This window comes from Acyrthosiphon pisum, chromosome A2 (genome assembly GCF_005508785.2).
Source record: "Acyrthosiphon pisum isolate AL4f chromosome A2, pea_aphid_22Mar2018_4r6ur, whole genome shotgun sequence".
In the NCBI taxonomy this organism is placed as follows: domain Eukaryota; kingdom Metazoa; phylum Arthropoda; class Insecta; order Hemiptera; family Aphididae; genus Acyrthosiphon; species Acyrthosiphon pisum.
This window is the reverse complement of record NC_042495.1, coordinates 58,171,199-58,186,696: the sequence shown is the minus strand read 5'-3', so window position 1 is coordinate 58,186,696 and position 15,498 is coordinate 58,171,199. Positions and strand designations below refer to the sequence as shown.

The 15,498-nt window shown below is 27.5% G+C and overlaps 2 protein-coding genes and 1 long non-coding RNA gene across 3 annotated transcripts; 1 reads left to right on the top strand and 2 right to left on the bottom strand.

The window, feature by feature from the left end:
• Positions 1-1,047: 1,047 nt before the first annotated feature.
• On the bottom strand, positions 1,048-2,913 carry LOC115034151. Its single transcript, XM_029489960.1, has 2 exons — positions 2,447-2,913; positions 1,048-1,791 (listed from the first exon to the last, which is right to left on the bottom strand). Exons 1-2 carry the CDS (start codon positions 2,651-2,653, stop codon positions 1,048-1,050), a joined length of 951 nt encoding a protein of 316 aa, XP_029345820.1. The 5' UTR covers positions 2,654-2,913.
• Positions 2,914-5,470: 2,557 nt separating this feature from the next.
• LOC100569773 lies at positions 5,471-10,887 on the top strand. Its single transcript, XR_118935.4, has 2 exons — positions 5,471-6,018; positions 10,360-10,887. It is a non-coding gene; the product is annotated as an uncharacterized LOC100569773 (long non-coding RNA).
• An 870-nt stretch (positions 10,888-11,757) lies between these two features.
• LOC100572435 (kynurenine formamidase) lies at positions 11,758-15,371 on the bottom strand. The gene is made up of 7 exons (XM_008186693.3): positions 14,869-15,371; positions 14,696-14,792; positions 14,363-14,602; positions 13,455-13,524; positions 13,049-13,216; positions 12,634-12,781; positions 11,758-12,329 (listed from the first exon to the last, which is right to left on the bottom strand). Exons 1-7 carry the CDS (start codon positions 14,878-14,880, stop codon positions 12,198-12,200), a joined length of 867 nt encoding a protein of 288 aa, XP_008184915.1. The 5' UTR covers positions 14,881-15,371; the 3' UTR covers positions 11,758-12,197.
• Between the last annotated feature and the right edge of the window lie 127 nt (positions 15,372-15,498).

The window sequence follows — 15,498 nt, the reverse complement described above, 5'->3', positions numbered from 1 at the left end:
GTGATGACAGACACAAAAAAAAATAAAAAAATATAATGAATTCTTTACGGTTCTTTTCTGCCTACTCGAAAAAAAAACTCAAAGTATTTACGAAATAATGTTCCATGCTATTCTTTCAGTCTGTGAAAAGAACAATCTTTTTCCAGATCCACTATACCTGAAAGTTGATTTTGAAAAAGCACTAATAAATGCTGCAAAAAATGTACTAGGGGAACATTTAACAATAAATGGATGTTTCTACCGAATCGCGGAAAAAAACGACACAGAAAAAAACGACACGGAAAAAAACGTCAGGTAAAAAACGTCATGGTAAAAACCGACACAGGTAAAAAACGTCACAGAAAAAAACGTCAAAAATATATTTTTATCTAAAAATCACAATCATGGTTTTTAAGTTTATTGATAAAATAATGGCACAATATTACTATAAACAATTTGGTGAAATATAAAAATTAAAATTAAAATTATAAATAAATAATAATAGTTTTTAAAAACCACAAATATCAAATAGTATATAATATGGTATAATAGCTGTTATATAAAAATAAAAAATTATCAATAATTTTAAAAATCACAAATATCGTATAGTATATGCTATTGCCTTTAAAAAATTTGGAATATCTCTTTCCCCCCTTGAATATTCATTGCATATATTTTTTAATTTGTTTTGTAATTCTGCATAAATCTTTGATTTTTTTTTTCTTGGTAATGTTCCAAATGCATTTTGAGCTAATTTTGTTTCGTCATTCGCTACCTCCAGTCGTATTTTCGTTATCAATACCCATATAGAGGGATGGCAATGTCCCACTATCTTTGAAAATCTATGATTCCATCCCTCAGTTTCATTATTAGTCCGATCACCATCGTTCAATGTGATATTATGGACATTCCATACGTGAGGTGGAAATAAGGGTGGGCAATTCCGCAAGCGTATGCAATTATCTTGTGTCGAATTAATTCTCCTAAATGTACCGGTCACATAAGTGTTGTCAAAATATTCTAATATAGCTGAACCTTTTTCTGGCATTATACTTTTTAAGTATACCATCAATCAGCTACATCACATAATGGTAAAAATGCTAACGCGTCCAAGCGTCGGCAAAATGCAGAATATTCTTCGTCTGACTTATATTCAGTTGTTAATCCCATTTTTCGAATGTGACGATGTGTTGCTTGTGTGAGATGATAAAAACAACCATTCACCTCTACGTGTTCACCTATAACTATTTTTATTGCATTTATAACTGCTTTTTCAAAATCAACATGTATGTACATAGGGTCAAGAAAAATATTTTTCTCTGCACATTTTTCCATTAAACAGTTTAACATTCGCTCGTAAGTAGACTGTGTTTTTTTAGTGAGCAAGCAATAAACGGCAGTAACAAAAATACCATTAATTTGTACTCTTATTACATAAAGCTGCATAAAACCTTTAGGTGACAAAGCAAAATTACCGTCCATATACCATTCATTAGACTTGGATAAATTTTGAAGTCCTTCGTCGGTTGCAAAAATAACTAACCTATTTTCGTCACCATCGTCAACCAAAAGTAATCTTTTATTATCCGGATTTCCAGTTGTACACCACTCTCCCTCTATACTAGTTCCACTAGCTGGATGTTCCGTTTTTCTCTGATTACGTATTGTTCTTTTCATTATAGGTTCAGGTGGAATTCTAGCTTGTGATTGTGGGTCTAAATTCTTCACATTTTCGGCATATATTTCCGCTGGATTCGTTTTAGTTCTTTTGGCCGCTTCTTTCATTTTATATGTACATTTTATAGCATTTACCTACCCAAAAATTCAATTGAAATTTTATTACCAAATATTTATATTATATTTCCGAACGGTATCACGTAAATTTTTCGGCGAAAATAGTTCGCGTGACAATAAATTATTCTCAGGAAAATTATTCGAATTCGATAATTGTTCTATTCGAGCATACATTTTTCGTAAAAAAATAATAATATTTTGTGATCTATAACGTCATATCACGTTAGGTATCTTTAACACACACACACACAACACAACAGAGTGAAATGTTGCTTATTGCAAACACGTTTTAAAATCATATCGATAACTTATCGTTATCGAATATTATATATGGGTACAAAAATCCCATTTCTAATTTTCGACTGAATATTTAGGTATTTGGATAATATACATGTCGTCATGTTAAGGTATGTAAATCTATTATGAATTAACAATGTAAGGAAAAAAAATTTTAATGTTAAAAACAATATATGTGCACAAAAAATTTTCGTATTCGAACAATTTCCGCACGAACATTAGACGCGCCCGACACCTACTAATTACTATACAGTAAAGCGAGTTCCTCGATTTTTATATTATAGACTAAGATTTTTATTCAAAAAATGTATTACTATTCATATTTTATACTATATAGGTAGTCTATAATTGAGTAGAGTTGAAAAAAGTTATTTACCTCGTGTTTATCAGCTATATGACTATGAACTTTTCCAATTTGAGGATGTCCAATATTTAAGTCCGTGTACATTGTTCCGCGACATTTCAATGAACTTTCTTTTTTACATCTCCACGTTAATCTTTTGCGTCCTTGATGTTTCATTATGTATGTATAACCTCTCCAACAAATTTTGTTCCCACCTTTGTTAGACTTAATAACTTCCATGTTTTACGGTTATACCTATATCACGTCAACATGTAACTGACACAAAATGCATGGATGTTTCTGTTTATATCGATAATCCTACAACCGTTATCCAAAGTAATAAATTTTAAACCTATATTATACCCGATACTCAATAGGATTTTACGTATATTTTTGTATATATATATATATATATCCTATCTACGACAGTTATTTGGTATGGGTTCGATAAGACACTCGGCCTGTAATTGTTGTTACCTAATGTGATAATAATACTATAATAATAATACCACAGATTATATGAAAATATAATCATATAATCTGTGATAATACTATATACTAGGTATATTACTTATTATAACTTATAACTTTGTCGTTTTTTTCCGTGACGTTTTTTACCCGTGTCGGTTTTTACCGTGACGTTTTTTGCCTGACGTATTTTTCCGTGTCGTTTTTTTCCGTGTCGTTTTTTACCGATTACCGTTTCTACCATCTTTGTCAGAGCACTCACAGGAAATTAGCGGAATTAGGGTTAAAAAAAAAGGTATCAAGATGATGATAATTTTAATAACTTTTGTGGTATGTTGGATGGTTTGGCTTTTTTGCCACTAACTAGATAAAACGAAGGTATTGAATATTTAAAATTAAATATACCTCTTGGGGCGGAGGATTTATTTAATTATTTTGATGAAACGTACGTGAGTGGAACGTTACGTCGAGTTAATAAACAAAATGTTTCAAGTTTAACCGTTCGACATTTTCCAGCAATATTTCCTCCGGTCCGGAGGCTCCGGAAACTTGGAATGTTCACCAAACAACTATATACAAAATAATCAACGTACCAATAATGTTTGCGAGTCATGGAACAATAGATTTAGACATTCAGTCGGAGTACAACATCCATCGATTTGGACATTAATCAATAAAATAAAAAATGAACTGTCGACTGACCGTGCAAAACTTGCTTTGCAAACTGTAGGAGAGTCCAAAACTAAATGTTCTAAATCAAAAACTGCTCAAAAGAGATTAAAAACCTTATGTGAACGGTTAAATTCAAACGAAATTGAAGTAGACATGTTTTTGAAAAAAATATCCTTTAATTTAAGAAAACGATTATAAAATAGATATTAATATTATATATATTATAGGTTAGGTTTTAGGTTATTATTATTGTATTACTCATTTATGGTGAATATTTTTTATTTATATATTATTATTGTCATTTCCATTCGTTTTTACCGTGATTGAAAAATTTGACAATTTGTTTTAAATTATTATTATATTATTGAAATTGTATTGTATTATTACCCATTTATGGTGAATATTTTTTATTTATATATTATTATTGGCATTTCCATTCGTTTTTACCGTGATTGAAAAATTTGACAATTTGTTTTAAATTATTATTATATTATTGAAATTGTATTGTATTACCCATTTATGGTGAATATTTTTAAAAATTTGACAATTTGTTTTAGGCCTGCATGTACAACCTTACAAATCAATTTTATTATAGTTATTTTGGTTATTTTTTCGGGGTTATTTTTTCCGGGGTTATTTTTTCTGGGGTTATTTATTAGGCAAATCGAAAAATACATGTTGTGTAGTAGTATATTTGTTTTCCAGGAAACAACATGCCAAGGAGGATGCTACAGTACCTACCCTAGCACCCCTCCCTCTGGATCCACGTCCGCTAGCTTTGTACTGGATTTCCATTGTATTTTTAAAAATTATGAGTTAAAAATAATAATTTTTAGTTTCGAACTTTTTGTCCACAATTTGGCGTCTACCACAAGCTTTTTGATTGATTTCCGTACCTATCTATAGGATTGTGTTCAAATTAACCAAAAAATGGTTATCATTTCTCACCTACCAAAAGCATATGCATGATTAAAGCACAAAAAAGAGTAGAATACGAATTAAAAAAAGAAAAAGAAAAAATCCAATACCTATGTTTAATATAGGTACCTAATAAAGACACATAAAATTTAGTAAGTACCTACCTACTTTAGTTGTTTTGGATAAAGAGCACACTGTGTTAAACAAATGTTTTCTCTTATTCGTCGATTACCATCTAAATATTATAATATCTAATTATATAATATTATGTAATATGTTATAAACTTACCGATACCTTTTAATTTGTACTAAATGTTTCAAACATTCGGCGTAGAAGTCTGCATAAGTCACCATATAATATGCGCAGTAAAAATAATTGTAAATTGTAATTATTAAATAGTTAACATAATATATTATATTCTCACAGAACACGAAACATTAAATTGTGTTATATTAAATTATCTCTATTTAACGGATGCACGCGTAGTATAGGTATACCTATAGGTACAATGGATAGCTTCTAATACCTATATAATTCATTATTATTAGCTTTAAACGACACAAAGTCTTCGAATAACTATTAACTAAATAATGTATTTTTATTAAATAGCTATTTAATGATGTACAGTATTCCGAATTATCTGCAGGCTTCCGGTCTCGTCAAAATACAATTCAAATAATTATGTGCAAATCGTATTGTTAGGTAGTAGTCGCAGCAACAGTTATAGGTACCTATGTATTATGCTACCTTCTTAAATGCATATTATTGTGAGTGCCTTTTTAGATCGTTAATGGGCAACGGTATACAAATACTAACAATTACACTGGTCCGACGGCAAATGGACACGGAAATGCTAACTGTCCAAATAATATCTCCCACGGCTCACACATGCTAATACATTATAGGTAAACAGGATCCACAAGTGGGATTGAGGTGGGGCGACGTTAAAGCGAGAAAAGCTATTAGTATCTCATTAGCGTAAACATTTTGCAGTACAATAATATAATATATTATTTGTAAGTATATTATTTCCTGTGCGACGTGTCCATTATACGGGTCTTCTGTTGGTGCGCTGCTGCTTCTACCTCATCGGGGTAGCTCCAGTCCGACGATATAATATTATTGTTACATAGACATCGGCCGTGTGCAGTACGCTGGACGGTTATTCGTTTCCAATCGAATTTTCTTACGACGGTAATCCCACCAACAGACGTTTTTTCTGCCTACATTTTTTATTTTCACTCCGCGAATCTGGTCGTGATAAATTGTACGTTTTTTTTTTACTCGATAACTATACGCACTATTCGTCTACACCATGAACTCGTCAAAGAATTCGTCCAGCAATAATAACAACAATAGTATGCAGGACTACTACATAAAACGGCAAAAGAACAACGAGGCGGCCAAGACTAGCAGATTAAAGAAAAAGGAACAAGAAATGGAGATCGCTAAGAAGAAGCAAAAACTCGAGATTACTTACGTAAAATTGCAAAAACAAATAAACCGTATGCAATCGGTCCGTGCTTAAAAATGCAATTTATTCAAGGTATGACAATTAACTCAATATATAAATAAGTACTTTAATATTATGTTTAATTTGTTTAACCTACATTCGATGTGTATATTATCGATTTGTCGTTATTCAATCATTTATTTAGATATTAAACAATTTTCTTGAACATAATATAATTATTAGGTATTTAGGTATTTAATATATACTTTATACAATAATATAGATTATACCTAGGTAGTAGTTGAATTAAGTTTACAGATAGGATTATAGCCATGGTAATCAAAAATATCCCTGAAATAAAATTTGATAATTTATACCTTCAAAATCTTAAAACTAAAATAAACTTGTTAAATCATTTGATTTGATAAATTTATTATTACACAGTTTTCTTATGATGATGATGTTAGAACTTCAAAGTTATTAGCCAATATCAATAATTAAACCTTTGTTAATATAATAAATTATGTATTATTATTATTATTATTATTATCACATAGGTACCTATATAATTTTATGGTAATCGGTCAAAAAGTCCGGGGACAAAAAATCCGGTATAAAAAAAGTTATACATAAAGTCCGAAAATACAAAATTGTCTATTAAATTTATAATGTATACATGTAATATACACATTATATGCATGTAATATTATATTATATTGTCAGTTCATATATAATTATTATTTATTTAAAATTTTTTTTTTTATATATTTTATTACTTCTTATTATTTCTGCGATGTCAATACAATGTCAATGTCACAATATACAATATTATATGGGGGAAACCCAGGTGAGATGTAAAATGGGATAATCCAATCATACGACTTCTTTTCAGGGATTTTTATTATACTTACCTACTGCAATCTGACAAAATAAAATAGGTAATAACCTATTAGGTAAAAACCTTGTTGTTTTAAATTGTCAATCCTTAGCTATAAAAATTGAACATTTTAAAATTTTCACATTACGTTTGGCTATACAATAATAATAATAATATTAATAATTTGATATACATTACGTTTACCAAAGAATTGATTGTCGATGTCAATACAATAATAATATTTCCATTTCAACCTCCATATTAACTAAATCACGTCTCGGGATACACTGACTAAGTGACAAATTCAATTTATAATTGAAATATAATATAATTGAATGAAATCGATTATATCGATGAGAGAAATGTACTTGATGCTATAGGTACCTATAGACTTGGGTAAAATACTTTAAAAAAAAAAGTATTTAAAGTATTTTAAAAGTATTTTAAATACATATTCCGAATACTTTATGATAATAATATTCCTAAGTATTTGTAATTCTTCACAATAATATAATAAAAGTACAACAATTACATTTTTTAAATAAATATTAATTATATATGAACTGACTATATAATATAATATTACATGTATATAATACATATATAGTATTACGTATATTATAATTATAAATTGTATAGACAATTTTGTATTTTCGGACTTTTTGTCCGACAGTAAAAAATATGTACTCGGACTTTTTGTACAACTTATTTCATTCCGGACTTTTTGTACCCGGAATTTTCGTCCGGAATTCTAATATTATAGGTACTTATTAAAATAAAAACATTAACATTTTTTTATAAATATTTCTTATCTGCATATAGGTACGACCGAAATAAAACTCAAAAAACGTATTGTACCAAATTAGTACCTAAACTTATTTAGAAAAATAAATATACCCAATTTTTTTAACTAAAAAAGACAAAATATGAGAAAATAGTGTAAATGTGTAATAATTAGTTTATTACATAACTAAACATTTTAATTTTATATTTTAACCTTTTGTATGGGCAATTTATCAAAATGTTTTATAATATATTATGCATAATATTTTTTATGCTATGGAGTAAATATTAACCCTTTGATTAGTTTTGACTCATATAATATATTTATGTAATTTAATTTGTATGTCCTACGGAGGAATGACCAATGACATTGTAATACGCAGTTGACGCCTTGACGGGTTGTAATATTTCGAAATTTAGTGACTATTTTGATATAGATACACAATAATAATAATAATATTAAATATGAGCTGCAGCCTGCAATCTGTGAATTTACGTCTTTCCTCCCGATCTATTATAGGTAGACATTAATTATGATGACGTAAAATGTAGGTACCTATTATATATTTATGTCATAACTCATGTCATAACTTTAAAAAAATTATTATTTATTATTTCTTTAAAATAAATTCCCTGATGTGCCCCGCGAAATGTCAGGTACCCACTCCCGGTGTAAGTACTAATGTCTAATACAATTACTATAGTATAAGTACCACCCAATACCCCGCTCGTTGCATCAGTGGCGTATCTACTAACCAAATTGTATACACAATACAACATATTACAACATAATATTGTATAGTTCAATATTTGTACATAATAATATGAATATAATATATGTGTATACTGAATGTCTATTAAAAATTGTATATCACCCATTTCCCCCTTGAAAAAATCCTAGATACGCTACTGCGTTGCACCACTGTTCACTGTGTGGGTGATAAGTAGTAAATAATAAACTCATTAAAGAGTTAATGTGCGATATATATTTAAAATAAATAATAATTATATTTTAATATTTTATAATTTTTTTATGATTCGAATCAGGTCCGCGGAGTGGAAATAACTAGACCATCAAAAACATTTCAATTTAATGCTGATTTTATTATTGTTATTAGTCTATATAGACCTAAAATAACTTCCTAAATAAAAAAATAAGGTTTTTTGGACCTCGACAATTTTTTTTCATATCATCTGGACCACTTTAAAAACTAATTGCCATTTTCCAACCCCGGGTCTATCCTATAAGCCATTGTAGGTACATTGTACACTGCATCATAAATTATACAATTTTCAAGTAACCATAACCCGTATTTCTTCTATACTCATTATCATTTATCATATTGTGTCTACGAATTATCCTTGGTACATAACGTTAAATAGTTTAAAAACTACTCGTTCGAATTTGAATTTTGATAAGTGTCAAAACTTTCAGAAAATATATAGCCATAAAGGTACACAATAATTTACAGTAGAAGAGAAGGGATAATCATTTGAAAAACAAAAGTTTATATCTCCACAGATCACTCATTATATAATAAATAATTTCTCAAGAATTTGAAAATATAGACTTTACAATATATCTGTATATCAGATTCATTTAACATATGGCATTCATTATTGCAAAAACTACTGTCGTTTATGAAATATATTTTTAACATAATCTTGTAGGTAGTAAGAAAAACAAAAATTTTCTAAAAAATATATTTTTTATTATTGTCATTGAAAAGAGTAAAAACGTAAAAAATTTGTAAGGATAAAAATAATAAAACTTTTGGGTACTGGTATAGTTGACCCCCACCAAGAAAATATTCCACCCGCTACTTAGGTTTAATTGACGCCTGTACTTAAATCTCTCGTGTTTTCGTGAAAACTTCATATAATTTTGAAGGACATAGCAGAATTTTGGCCACCTGCATAGTTTTTTATTATTTCCTGCATTATTATTTATGTGAATGATATATATTTTTTTTACGATTTATTTATTCATATAAATTATGTATCTACAAATTCCGAATGAATGTATAATAAATGATTTAAATAATTGTCTTGCTTTTATTATGAATTATTAAATTATAATATTATATAATTATATATTAAATTATTCATTGATTATTGACTAGAACATCGAAAACACGAGAGATTTAAGTAGCGGGCGTCAACTAAACCTGACTGGCGGAGGGAATATTTTCTTGGCGGGGGTCAACTAGACCAGTACCAAATGTTGTTTTGCAACGAACAAAAATTAATTGAACGAAATATTTTCAAAAATTTTAGTATTTTCAGAAATAGTGTCTTACGTTGAATACTTGAATCATTCCGTAACTAAAAATACTAAAAATCAGATTTTTAAAACTGCATTATTGTAGAAAAAAAGGGGGGTGAGTATTCTTGAGTAGATATTCTTGGCCCTGTTTTGGTCGATCAGAAAAACCGTTTTAAAATCAGTACCTATACACTCTAAAATATTGTATTTCTTAGCGCACACACAGTTCGGTAGATATCGGTGTTTGTGGCTTGTGCTTTTAGTCTTTTTATCTATCGTATTAGGTACCTAAACAGGTAGTTACCAAAGTCGAATGATGAAAATACTTAAAATACTACACTTATATTAATTGTCAAAATATTAGATCAGTAGGTATATTATCTAATATTACATTAATACGAAATGTTAAAATGTATACCTATTAAACATAATTTAAAATGGCCACCTGACTATAATCTATAATAATATACCATCATGATCATTAATTTAATTATTTTATATATTTCAGAACATACGCAAGTCCCCAAAGCTGTCGGTAACACTAGATCACATTACTGGAAGTATAAAAATAAGTAAATATGGCGTTCCCTAGTCATATGGTTTTATTATTATTAATTTTAATTTTAATTGATTATATGTACACAAATATTTATAATAATAAGTAGGCATAGAAAGCATGTGCACAACTATCATGTCCATAACGTTTTTATTTTATATTAACATACAAATACACGCGTGTTATAAATTACAAAATTTAGTGTACAATGCTTCTAAATTCTAATCACAGCTTATACACATTGCACTTATTTTTTTATTTTTTTTTTCTTCATATTTATAAATTATAATATTATTAATTATTGTTTAATCACTTCTTAAGTTAACACTTCTTAGTATAATAATTTGACGTACCTATTGTATTGTTGTGAAATTTAATTGAAAAATACACCTATATATTTTAATTATTTGATAATCTTGTATAACTGTAAGTTTTTATTTATTTTTTTATGCATTAAATAAAATAAGTTTTTCATTTCTATGTATCTACTTTTTTTTTTGTTCTGTTAATTGCTTTAATAAGCAATTTTAATAATATTAAGTATAATAGCATAATAGTATAGTACTATTATAGTAGAACCCATACTATTATATGGGTTTAATCTTTAAAAGGTAATAATATACCCAAGTGTTTGTCTGACATTTTGGCAGAGTCACTTACTCACTTTGGTGACAATTTTGTCATTATAATTTTATATTTTATCAATTATCTTATGACAAAACATTTTTTAAATTTAGTTCAACTTTACCAGTAACACAGACATGCCAAATTGCTGACACATCTGAAAATTATCAGGAAAAAAGAGACACTTTGAGTGACGACGACCATCTGTGTGTCAACAATATAAAAATTAGTGTATATTATAATATTCAGGCACGTACACAAAAAAAAATTGGGGGGAGGGATTGAACCCCCAAACCCCCCCCCCTTTGTATATGTACCTGATTTTATTTATAATAATAGTATTTAAAATGGTTTTTTTACTGCACTGGTTTCAAGTAGGTACCTAGTACCTAACTTCATTACTGACAGTGACTAACTCCGATTAAATTGTTTTTTACTTTTGAATTTTAACATGGTTAGCAATACCTATACCATTAATTAAAATATATACTTACTGTATAATTAATCGATGGATAATGGATATATAAAGCAATATTTTGTATAAGTATAGGCCATAGGGTAGGTAACCCAGTACGGCAGTACCCCACACATGTCTAAATATTTGACTTTGTATCTGTGGGTTTAGTTATAGTTTTAAAATAATAACTAAATAGTTAACACAATTTAAAATTATTAACAAATATTTAATTAAAAAGTAAAATAGGTACCATAAGTATTAATGTACCTATTATATAGGTATTAATACAATACCTACCTGCTTATATTATGACTATATACAATATACATTTTTTGAATTAAACTATCTAAACTATTTAACTTGAATACATAGGGAATAATATATAATATTGAATATTGATACATCTTTATGTCTTATACAGTCACATTATTTTAGATTATTGAGTACAGTGAATTTTGCCTAATGTGGACACGTTGGAACCAAACTCATTTGCCCACATTAAGCTGTTGGTCATATAAACCGAAATTAGTTAGTATACATTGGAATTGGGACCAGACCATTTTGTCCATATTGACCATATTAACCGGTGCCCACATTAGGTGGAATCTACTGTATTATTAGTTTAATATATTTATGTAAGTTATACAATATACATAAATAGGTACATAATATTTAATAAATAATAATACTAATTTACTGAATGCAACGTTCAGTTAAGAATAAAATTAATAATTCTTTTTGTAAGAGAATAGTCTATACTTGAAAGATTCTCTACAATGTCAAAATGATCTACTCCATTTATTCTTTCTTCTGTTACATCTAAACCAAGTTTTTCCAGAAACTATAATACATAAAAAAAAAATATAGATACCTATATACATGTTATAAACTAGTTTGTGGACATGTAGTATTAATAGTATCATATACTTTACTAGTTAGTATTTATTTTAGTTATTATTAGGTATGTTTTTACTTTTAGCAGTAGTGCAGTACCTACCTACTCTCAAATTATAAAATAAATAATATGTAGGTATAGGTAATTTTAATTTGTTTATTACCTACTAAGCACTAGCTAGTATTAAAATAAAAATGTAACAATTATAGTCAATGATACTATAGCAATGATTAAAATAAAAGTAACTTACTTTGGCAAACTGTTTTGATTGGAAATGGAAAGCTGGAGAATCATTTTCTCCATAAGCTACAAAAAATTTTATACAATTCTGAGCCGTTATATGTGTAAAATCAAGTCCATATAGATTTTTCAGTGGACTTAGTTCTAGACAAGTGTTCCTGAAAACAAATATACTCTTTAAATATGATTATATACAACAAAATCGGTTTCTAATTATTCAATGAATATTATTTAATGAGATAGCGTCCAAGTGCTGGATTGATATATATTATTGGAATAACTAATAACACAATAAAGGAAATTTTTAAAAATAATCCCTATTCAATTTTTTTTGTAATAATAAAATTGTTTATTTTATACGGTAAATTATAAATTATGTATTTATGTGTACTACTTGTTTAAATTTAAAAAAATATTTGTAATACTTGTTTAACTTCAGTAGTTTATTTATAGAAGTCTCCAATAATGGACTAAGATCAAATATACCGCTGATGAGTATAAATCCTTTAACACCAATGTTTTCATTTATTTCAGGATGTATCATAGATGCAGCTAAATGAGCACCTGCTGAATGTCCTCCCAACCAAATATTTCTAATTGCAAAAAAACATGTATGTTTATTATAATATTATATAACTATATTAAAATAATAAAACAATTAATCTAATTTTAATTACTACTCACTAGTAAGTAGGTAATAGTTAGATCAATAATTATACTAAAATATTTAAATTGTGCATAATTTAAAACCACGAGTATTTAAGAGTATCTATTTATATCATTAATTGTGTTTAAAACGTAAGTCAGTGCAATATAATTAGGTTATCTTACTTATATTTTAAAGAATCCTTTAAATATGATAACATTTGATGGATTTCTTCAACTATATTAAACAGAGTTACTAAAAAAAAAAAAATTATTTTTTAGGTACATTATAGATTAGTAGCTGATTTCAGATTTTTAGATTCTCCCTGAACCTAATCTGAGCAGAGCAATAAATGTATTAATTTTATAATGAGATTTATTTTTGTGTGTCATCACCACTTGGAATGTTAAAAATGCTTCCTGTTTTTACTTTGAGGGTGGTTTTTTGGCAGCAAATTGGATCTAGTTGGTAATTTAAGGAATGGGGGTGATAAAAATAAAAATAAAAAAATCATACTATTTTTCAAAATAACAGACAAAAGTAAAAAAAAAAGAAATTATAGAAAAACTAGCATTTTTAGTTTTTATTCAAAACCAACTTTCTACAAAATTGATTTTTTTATTTTGCTGTAATTCGAAAACAAATGACTGTAAAAACTTGTAATGCTCACTGAATATTCAAACACATTGGCTAGACATAATTTTTAAAATATTTAGGCCCTTTTTATACTATTTATAGGTATTTTTAATTTTTAATTTAAATAATATAATATGATATAAGTATAATATAATAAATGCTATATTTTTGGTTAAAATGTATTCAACCTTCCGTATTATTGATAGTAGGATAAATTACTATAATATCAATAAAAATATATCTCAAATTATACTTAGTAATAAAGACTATCTTCGCATAAAATGGTTTTTCATGATTTATCATTGAATTCAAATTTGACACTTCCATCACAGTAACTTACTTGTGTCATTGCTATGATAAAGTACACTCAACATCTGCTGCACAGCAGAACGGTTACCATTTTAATTACTTTTTTTTTATATCTGACACAAATGAGAGCATAATAAAATGAACCTACCTTTTGGTGCGAGATCGTAACCAGGTACAACCACTCGAATCCCAGCATTAACTAATGGTTCTACACAATAGGCGGAAATGTCTTTGTTTAGTTCTTGCCAGTATCCTCCATGAATATAAACAAAAGTACAATCCGAAGAAATCAGTCCATCTTCATAAACGTCTAACAGCTGTTGGTCACCAGATCCATATCTTATATTTGTTGCTTTACAATATCTGGATTTCTTAATTTGTTCACTAACTAAAAATATTTAAGTTAAGTTACATTAATATTTTTACAAAAATATATTTTCTTTATTTTTATATTTGTTCATTAGTGCTTAGTCTTACGTACTTAATTTAACTTTTTCAATATGTTTATTGACCACTATATATGGATCCATTCGTTTACACCATTGGCTCGGCGAGTATAGAACTTCATTACTTTTAGTCTAACAATGAAAAAAAAATAAATATATTATAATTTACCTAGTTGTAAACAATAAAGTAAATTAATTTTGATTGTACTTTTCCGTCCATTTAGCTTTAGATTTTTTATATTTTTTATAATAATTCCAAATTTATGTTTTATGCTCACTAGTTGGATTTACCAGATTTAATAAATAATACAAGTCATGGCATAAATGTATAATACTGTTACATAATGTAACACTTTTTCACGTTACTATAATATAATATATAATTTCAGAAAACTTATATAATGAAAAATGAAAATAATATAGATCAATTACTTGTTGGTGACAAATTAATAAATATTAGGTTTCAGCAATATGATACTATTGATACTAGTACCAGCTAGGTACTAATACTTTAGTCTTTAAGATAAAATGGAGTACCAGCTGCAACACTAGCATGGTAATTCTCAACCAATGCTTATGCAAGCATTTTTGATCCACTAATTCCTAATCCGTTGTTTATTAAACATAATGTTTGTAATTCTTAACACTCTAGTGAATTCAATAGCTCAAAAATACTCAAAAATAAAGTAAAAAATATCCATTCATATATAGCATAATCATTTTTTTATTTATTACTTAAATAATCTTATGATTTTAATTTGTGAGCAAATCAATATTTTAAAATTTGATAACTATTTATGAAGTCAGTAATATAATATAATTTATCGTTATGACACTT